Here is a 9,767-nt window from a genome sequence, read left to right as displayed (position 1 = left end):
TCGGTGAGTTCCAGCTTCTGGGCGAGCACCGTTTTGTCGCCCCGGGGCAGATGCTCCTCCAGTGCCAGCACCACGCAGTTGGCGATGATTGTCAGCAAGACGGCGTACTCGAACGGTGGCCATTCTATGATGAATTTGGTTGCTCTGTGCCACGTGAAGTGTGTGCAAGAGAGAATGAAAGACACGAGCGTGACAAATGAAAGGGATGCAACGCGAGCTGAAGATGTCCGACGTACTTCCTTATGAAATTATCCTCCGCGAAGATGAACAGAGACGAGGGTCCCGGTGGTGGTGGTCCGGTACGGTGCCTCGGGCTGCCCTTCTTTCCCTTCTTCGGACCCATTTGCTTCCCGCTGCCGTCCTTATCAGGAAGCGCCTCCTCTTGGGACGCCGCTAACCTGCAGGTGTACGAGGAAGCATTCATGAAAGGAAAACCATTCGCATTAGTAATGCATTTAGTCAAGGTAATTGAGGCAATATAGTCACAAAAGGATGTAGCTTAATGTCATTAGAACGTGGAAATGAAGAACAAATTTAATACATTGAAACCAATCAAACATGCGGCGGTCATTTGAGCAATGTTTTGTAGTAATATTTGAAAACCTAATGTAACGTCGTTGTAAGAAGAATGTAAAAGAATCGCAGCTCTAAAAGTGTCCTAGCTCGTGCACATACTTTGCGGCCAAGGACGCGTTTTTTTTTTGTAAATTCCACTCATGTTCCAGAAACCGTTGCCAACTATCCTGATGATCTCATCCCAAGGCACGCTGTGAGCCAGTCATGAGTAAAAATAACCTCATATCTATCGCCCAAGCTCCAGAAGCGGTTCTGCGTGAAGCCATTTTTGACGCATGGGAACGTGCATGAAATATAATGACTTCAGCATCACTGGCTGCAAATTGCCGAAGCACACTATAAGCCTTGTACAATTTTCCAACATCGCGTATACTTGCCAAACAGCGTGTATATCCATTGTTCGATTGAATTTAAGCACAAAATGAAGCAATCGAGCAGTCCGTTGCAACCTCGGAGATGCGTTGAGTTTTATGATCACTAACGGTTTAACGCACTATGCGACATTTGGCTGGCGCCATTGATGGGTTGTGCTGGTTGGAGCAACCTATTAATCACCACAACCAGCCAATCACACGTAATCACCCAATCTGTATGGGGTCGAAGGCCAATTAACACCACTAAACCACCGTGTCCCTTTGCACCTCCAAGATCCTACTAGACGAGTAGGCGAATCTAAAAGCGCCTGACGAGATCGCCTGGCTCAAGGCACTGACTTGCACGACGCTCGGAAGGATACTGGATGCTGGATGCTAATATCTAACTCGTAAAAGATGCCGAGCAACCACGGAGCGTGCGGTTCGGTGGGGGCCAGTTGCGGTTGGAGTGGTGGATGGATTTGCAGACAACAATAAGAAGATGAAAAAAAAAACCCTCCGAGAAGCCGCAACCGATAGGACACCGGCCATGGTGGCGAGAGCGCAGTAACGTCCACTCGCAGGAGCACCAACGGCTGGAGGTAGCGAAATTGCCGATGCCCCGTCGTTAGCTGGTGACTTTCGCAGAAAGCGAAACCCAATGCCTTGCGATAGTCGCCCGAGACGAGCATCTTTATTGATCAGTGATGCGACCGGAGACAGAAAACGGTGTGCGTACGCGAGCACGGCGTGTCCCGAGCTGAAGCACAGGACGGAAGTATAAAAATGTAATATTAATCTGAAGCTTGAAATAAATTCCACAGCAAGCAGGCTGGCAGAGGGTGCGATGCTAATGAGCGGTTGGAAGATTTTATCGATGGCTGATAAACGCGAGCGCAAACCGTAAATCAATGGCGATAATGGCCTTGAACGCGTGTGGTGTGGAATAAAAATGGATGCTGCTTTGCACGATGCGTGTGGAACAGAGCTGACAGAGGATTTGCCATTTTTTAACGTTCAAGATATGCTTGCGTCAAATATGCAGCATAAAAGATTTGCGATAGGATGAACTGAAGTTTTGTAACATGCTTATGATTTAGGTTAAACATTCTCGAGCTTAAAGTTGGGTCGTTCTGTTTGGAGAGCGATTTTCAAAGGTCCTTCTTGAATACGCTCCAGAAAGGTTTGCGTCAAAACGAAGATTTTAGGCACATATATAATTTTATCATATTATCTTTATCGAATCCTCCAGTTTTGCTAGGAGCTTCCAGTTACGATAGAAAATTTCAGTAATCGACAGATGCAATTTACTAATCATGTCAAGTCAAGGATGTGTTCCCTGGAGGGTGCTGTTCCAATGAATCATCGCTGTTTGGATTGGAGACGTGCTGGATAAGCTGAATGCTCCCCAGCCGATACGGAACATGTGCATGACAGTGCCGAATGCTATGGGACATTTGGCCTCTAAGCCGCGCGGCCACTCAGCAAAATGTTGAACAAATAGACCATTGGAGGAAATGGTGCGTTTGCCTGATTAATGATTCATCAATCTTCTGTCAATTCGTCAATCTGTTATTCTCCGAATCAGTGCAGCCAGTGTCGCCGCTCGAACGGTAAGCCAATAGCCAATAACCGTCGACTCGCAAGGACAAGGTGGGTAAACATCGGCAACTTCGACGGTGCCATTCATGCGCTGGTGACTGTACTAAGTTGAATGGTACACCGGAACCAGGGAAGCGAACCGTCAGGGGCTTATGAATCGTGCGGTGGTGGTGGATTAGACTTTCCGCTGGTTCCGGTGGATGTCTCTTGTGTTTCATTCCACTTGTTATTTCTGCAGGCGACAGTGGACCTCACGATGGAAGACACTCGATTCGGGGTTGACATTTTTTGGCGACGACGCTTCAGAACGAAAGCAGATCAATAATCGGAAGCGAAGGAGGTCGCCCCCTATTGGCACGATGTGTCAACATTTGTCTTTGTGTTTGTTGCTCGCTAGCTTTTTTGTTGTATTTTTTTACTCTCGTTCTCACCCGCTGACGATTGTTTAGCTTGGCTTTCAATTACCGATTCAGATTCATTCATTCTTCTTTTCCGAAGCACGCTTCGGGGATGGGATTAGACGGGACGCGGGCCAATTTTAAGCATGGCGTTTATGATTGTTATTTTTGTTCTCATATTATTGTTTCGAACGAGCCTGTCTCTGGAAAGGCCGCATGCATGGCAACGAGCCATTTTGGTATTCCTATTGATGGCCAAAAATTTGCACGACACGTTCTGATTGCACTGAGCATATTCCTTCCCGATCTGCACATGGTGTTAGTGTGCACGTGAGGATATAATGAAGAAAAATATTGCTACATACAAACGTACACTAGCTTACCAGACTCGCCCAAAGGTCGTTGGTGCTCGGAGTAGCGCCAGCCGTCGTATTGTCGTGGTCCAAAAAATTAAGACTAGTGGGTCCCTAAGGTGACCCAGTTTGCACGGACGTTCTTTTCATCGTGCATGGTATTAAAAATTCACGTTGCATTGCATCATTTCAATCGAGTGATGGAAGCCGCCCAGTACTCCCGGGACCCGTTACAGAACGCCTTGTACGATGAGGATTTTTGCCGTGAATGTGTAGTTCGGAAAAGTGAACTCTCTTTCAGGCATTTCAAGGACAGAATGCTCTGGGGGTGTCCAGCACGCTGGCACACGAACACACACTCGCGGGTGCCCAAAGGAACCGTGACGTCAGCGATGACGACAGGCAGCGCGACGCCGTGTTGCTTTTGCGCTAGAAGACTTCAAAGATGAAGGAAGAGCAACAAAAAAAAGCATAAACATTCACCAAAGGGATTGCGGTGCCTCACGATGGCACTCACGAGTCACGAGGCCTCTGCTTGAACTGGAATTACCGCGGTTTTGTTCGCGGAAAAGGCCTCACATCTGCCCGCTCGGGTCGCTGGTGAGCTTCGGTTAAAAGCGACTGGACACGGTGGTGGGTGGAAGGTCAGAGACAGAAAGACGCCACCCGATCGGAGACATTCCATGTCATGCCGCACACCAACGCACCACGGTTACCCATACTGCTGGTGTTTCATTTCGGGTGGGATTTTTCCTACGTTGCTTTACACGCCAGACGGTTGGGAGGGAACCGCGATGAAGTTCCGACCCCGTAGCTGGCAAAGTTCGCCCCAATAAGCCTCGTGAATAGCTGGAGGCGCTTTTCAAATTACAAACCATCGGCACGTTTCACCCGGGAGTCGGGCGCACGGATGGGGCGGTGCAATTTTTCGCCAACTTCAGCCATCTCGGGATGGAAGAGACACCGCGCTCGGGTGGGCTTGACTTGACGGCTTCGCGACCGAATCGGTGGTAGCAATTTCACGCATCGTGCGAGAAGCATAACAAACCGTGTTATTAACACACACGCACAACCACATGGCCCACGAACTCACTGGCAAACACTTTGACGAAGGCTTACGCTCACTGTTTTACTGGTGAATATTTGTTTATCGATCGGGGGGGTGCTGCTTTGTGCCGCTGTGAACGGTGACTTGGGGTTTGCGTTTGGCGTTTGACTTGTGATGAGCGGTCACAAAAGTCCTCACTTGAACGGCTGATGCATAGAAAGCCCAACCAAACGTCCTTAGAATGATGGAGAACGAACGCAGGCACACTCGGTACGGCGCTGCTGTGGGATCCATTATTAACCGAGGTCTGTTGAAGTCGAGCTTGACCTCACGGTGGAAGTTTCATAAAAGCGTAAGGTCCTCTTGGGAGCTCACTTCACTTTGTGAAATTGTATCCAAAAAACCAATGATTCATCTCACCGCTTCATTCGCGATACCCATAATGGAGGCGCCTGGTTGCTCATGCCATTTTTTCTTCTAAACGTGTGTCGGACTTCATTAAATGAAAAATTCACAATAACGCACGATGACATATCAAATTTCGCTTGCTGCAGAAGACTTGTATGTTGTAGCTGGTTGCGAATGAAACCTCATACTCACGCACTATACATCGGGAGGCTTGTGGGGGTGACGGACGCTCCCGGAACGGCTCGCTCAAACGACGCAGCGTCGATAAATGAAAATCATAGGGCAAGAATTCAACGAAAAATGCGAACGAAACATATTTGCTGTTAATATTTTCACTTTTTCGATGCGCGTTCCACGTTCCGAACTCGGTCAGTTCGCTGGAAAATACAAAACACGCACCAAACGGAACGACGGTCCGACGACTGACACAATAACGAGCCCCGACCGAGTCCATCGGGTGGCCACAGCCAATGGTGTAAGTGTTGGTGTAACTCAGCAAAAACGGTGTCCCCGTTTTACGTCGCCTCGAAAGTGGGAACTCGTGCCACCAACCAAGTACCAGGCGCCTCCATCGTATGGTACAAAGCACCAGGCGCCTCCATCTGTCAACAGTTTCGTTTTGGCTGCTCACGCTTTACACAGATTCGATACAAAAAACTGCTGTGTGAGTGAGTGCGAGTTTTTAAAATGCCAGTTTGAGCAAGAAAAAAAACCCAACACATCTGTAAATGTAAATGATGACGTGTTTTTACAGGACACACTTGAGTGACTGAGTTCCTGGATGTCCTGGCTTGGGGTGAGACCCGAAGCACTCGGAGGCATCGGAAAATGTCCAATCGACCGATGGAACAAATCGTAGCAGGCGCTGGTCCGAGGTGAGGCGATAAATAAAAGCAAGCGAAACCGTTTTGCAGAAGTTCGTTCGGTTCGTTTATGTATAAAACGAGCTCATTTCGTCATCAAGCTCCAGGCTGAGTGGGATCTCGAGAGGATGTAGTCGACAGTATCTGAGCAAAAGGTGACCGATTACAGCGAGCACTTTTCAAGGCTCTCGAGGTGTGCAAGGAGGCAAAGGTGAGGAATACATTAGCATTCATTATGCCCGGGGTTGAGCGCTGGGCAGCACTAAGTGATCTTAAAGGCGTCCGGTGGGGACGAAACGCTTGAATTTCGTTGGGCCGTTTGTTCGTGTTTTGCGCAAAATTTTAGCTCAAAAAGAAATACGATAGGTGGGAATGAAAAATCAGGTCCATGAGTTGCATCTTGTCGACGGAGGAATTGAATTATAGAAATTACGAGACACCGAGAGGTGAAGTATCGATTAAGGGGCACCCTGACTCATGAAAGCAGTAGCGTGCGAAGCCCTTGCAGCTGTTTCCTTCTCGAGCGTATTCCAGGAAAACAGTTACGTTGTCGCAACAACTAAACACTTCCAGCTCCATTTGCTGCACCGATTGGGCTGTACACAGCGAACGCACCGAAACGACCATCAACTTCAAACGTGAACATGCAAATAAGAATGCAAATTGTTTCAAAGGAATCAGTTTGTGCGCTTCGACTGCTGCGCGGTCTAATTTGCAGAGCAACTCATGCCACATCGTTTCCACGCGATGTATTATAAATGCTTGAATAATTATGCTCGTATAATTGGATATGGTTTGGTGAGTGAAAAAAAAACTGCACGCTAAATGAAAAGCAATGATTAATGGTAGCTATTAAATAAAACTTTTATTTATGTGAAGTTTTGTTTCATAGTTTAAAGCTAGGGTGACGATAAATACAACACGAAATCTGTAGCTCAAAAACATCCGTTACTTGATTCAAGATCCTTTTTAAGTCGAGCTTCCAGTTCGCAATCATGCTACACGACTGGTTCTGGACTGGTTTGGTGATCATTTCAAAAGTAATATTAAACAATCAGATTATTTTGCCGTCAAAATAAAAACAGCACAAAATTGAACGAAAGTTTCCTCGTGTTGTTTTTCGTGCCATTTTGTGCCCGATATGTATTTCATTCATCCAGATGTAAATATAAGGCACGTTGCTGACCCAGTAACACCAATCGACACAAAGTAGCGGGACAAATCCCGCTGTTACTTTCCACTCGGATTGGGTTGCACGATGGTGAGTGGTGAACAATTTTTCCTTTCAAAACCACTCGTGTCGTTTTTGAATGCCGTGTTTGCTGTTCAGAATCAATTTTTGTTTTCACCAGTTTGCGGTATGGTATATTGTTAGTTTAAACATTATGTTTGCACTAGCGAAAACGATCCCCGGTTTGTAAACAAATCGCAATGCATTGGCTCGCACACAAGCGTAAGAGAAATCCTTCTCCTCCGTCAGCATATCCTTCACGCTCGCGTTCGCTCACGATTTCGGTGATGCGTGTGTGCGTGATAAAGAATGTTTGGAGCTTATCCTGCACCGCTCCCGTAGTGGGTCGGTTGGTCGGAAACGTTGCTCGATTGCCCGCCGTTACGCATACATGTGCATAAAGCATAAAAGGAACGAACATACCCGCAGTCCAACAAAGGTCCAGCAGATTCATCGGCAGTAACGCTCGAGCTTGGGTCCTTTTGGGATCACCCATACACAGATGTGTTCCAATCAAGGAAGTGTTGCAGTTCGGAGCCCTTGCAGAGCTTCGTTAACTGCGTTAGCTAGCACTTATCGTACCAAGAAACAGCGAAACCTGTACCTTTCAGCCCGATAAACCCAGTAGAACACACGTGCCATCGTTCGCCATCTTTAAAAAATAAAACGCCACCGTCTCTGGCGCTGGAATCTCCTAACGGGTGACGAACGTATCGATCAAACGCAGCGTGTCATGTCGTATCATCGCAGCGCTCGTACGATTACGTATCGTGGAAAAAACCTCCGCAAGGACATCACCACGCCGACGGCAAGGCGTCTTTCACCTGCATCGCACCCACAGATGAGGGCTGTAAAATGCGTGCACTTCCGTAGACGATAACGCAAGCACATTCCATTTTGCACCAGCCGACGAGGAAGTGGGGTGCTAAAAATACGTTCCACCTTTTACGAGGGTGAGCCAGGCGCTACAAAGATTACAATCGTTCGCAGGAACACGGTGACGCGCGGACTGAAGGAACGGAAAACTTTCACTCTTCTGCAAGCGCACCACCGCGAGCGAGGTGGTGGATGAAAGGACCGCATCGCACACAAATGCCATCTAACCGTGCGTTCGCCAGCACACATGCAGCTGCACCGGAGCTATTTCCATTCTTGGACGCCTTCCAACGGGAACGGTGTCAGTCTGGTGCGTTGACCAGCGGTGCGAGGAAAATGCATAGCACAAGAAAAAAAGCAGAGCGGAATGCACCGAGAATGGGACCGAGCAGGCGCCAGGACTACGGCAAGCGTGCGATTGTTGTTCAGCAATCGCTCTAAATCCACGCGCCCATTCGCGGGCCCACACCATTTCTCCACAACTTTCCACGAGCTTCGGCATCGCGTTTCGATTGTGTGTATTTCGGCAGCGAGCTGTCATTCTGCTCCGTTCCATTCCCATACCTTGGGTGACAGTTGTGTCCCCGGGTGTTCACCATCCAGCATATCACCCCACGGGAGGGTTGGGTGGCCTCGTGCTGCGCACGAGTGAGCCATAGCGATGGTGCCATCCCGCTTTAGGTCAGTGCCGAAAGCGGGCCACAGGCCGGGAAGGGCTTTTGCGTTAGAGTAAACTTCACGGTTAATGGAACCAGTCAGTGCAAGCGTACTCGTGGAGCCCGAGAGAACGTCGGCGCTCTCCGGTGGTGACGTCCTCTTGCGTCAATCGCAACTGGCTGTCCCGCTCGCACGCGGGCACTTGTTTGAGTTCTCGTTCTGCACGTTCTGGAACGGAAGGCCCCGTCTAAGGGCTGGGAAACCGGGCGACCCTAAAAACCGTGCTCAGCGCTCACGTTTCGGTATGGCCCATTTTCGGTACACGAACGCGCTCAGCTTGATCCGAACGGGGTCCCTTTCAGGACTATTGGCTGCGCTGGATGGTAGACGTACGGCGTTTTCGGGAGCATTGTAAGTGCTAAGTACTACCAGCGGAACGTCCGCATTGTAAAATATAAATCAGATCCACTCCCGCTCGTCCCATTGTACGCGTGAGCTGAAATCAAAGAGACGGTCGTCTGCTACTCACCTTAGAACGTATATACATCCACGCAGTACATCCGGCACATTATGCACACCGCTCGACACTCACGACCGACCGGGATGGTTTCGGGAGCATCGCGCACTATTTAGCATACCTCCGCGTAAGGCATAATCTGCCAAGCTGCCGAGTGGGCCGATAGAAGGGCGGAATTTTGCTGCCTTGCCTTATTACACGAGCTGCCTCACAACACTACAGCACAACCGAATGATCATCACTGTGCGCTTTTCACGCTTTTCCCCACTGCTTTCGCTTTTTGTTTCGTTTACCCTTTTCGACACGATTGCCGTTCTGCGAGCTGTGGGAGGATGAGAAAGAGAGAGAGAGAGATAGAGAGAGGATCGAAAAGAGGAACAGGAAAGAAAAAAGAAGGTGCCTCCCGAAACAACCGGTCGGGACAAATGTGACGGATGCAATTTATCAATCGGACCACGATCAGATTGAATCAACGCTCGACACATAATTAAATCCAATCTATGGCATAATGCCGCCCTGCTTTCCTGCGGCCGATTCTCTACACCATCACTCCACCAGCTGGCCTCTTCTTTCGTCCTTAAAGCAGGCGCACACGCGACCCACTGGCAGCTCTCCAACGGAAATTAATTTTTAATCCTTCGCTATCCCTGCTGCTGGGTTCCCACTGGCCCGCATTTCCCGGGGCGAATCCCTCAAGTGTCCTTTTCGTTCCAGTGCCAGTGGTGGGTTCCTCTGCTTCGAATCCTGCCGATGTGGGCCACTTAAGCCCGAGTGTGGTGAGATGAGAGAAGACAAAAATACATTCCCCCAACACAGGCGTCACAGGGAACACATGACCCACGGCTGCACCCACTAACAGATAACGGTTTTGCGACCTGAACGATC

The 9,767-nt window shown here is 48.9% G+C and overlaps 1 protein-coding gene across 1 annotated transcript in view; it reads right to left on the bottom strand.

The window, feature by feature from the left end:
* The window catches only part of LOC128722109 (voltage-dependent calcium channel type A subunit alpha-1-like), a 16,808-nt gene extending 11,867 nt beyond the window's left edge, over window positions 1–4,941 (bottom strand). The window contains exons 1-3 of the mRNA XM_053815938.1: window positions 4,931–4,941; window positions 237–398; window positions 1–144 (exon numbers count right to left, since the gene is read on the bottom strand). The exon at window positions 1–144 is cut by the window's left edge and continues 129 nt beyond it. Of these exons, the coding sequence (XP_053671913.1) occupies window positions 1–144; window positions 237–398; window positions 4,931–4,941 (317 nt within the window). The remainder of the gene's footprint in view (window positions 145–236; window positions 399–4,930) is intronic.
* Between the last annotated feature and the right edge of the window lie 4,826 nt (window positions 4,942–9,767).

Source organism: Anopheles nili, chromosome 2 (genome assembly GCF_943737925.1).
Source record: "Anopheles nili chromosome 2, idAnoNiliSN_F5_01, whole genome shotgun sequence".
NCBI classification, from domain to species: domain Eukaryota; kingdom Metazoa; phylum Arthropoda; class Insecta; order Diptera; family Culicidae; genus Anopheles; species Anopheles nili.
This window is presented reverse-complemented; position numbering and strand designations above follow the sequence as displayed.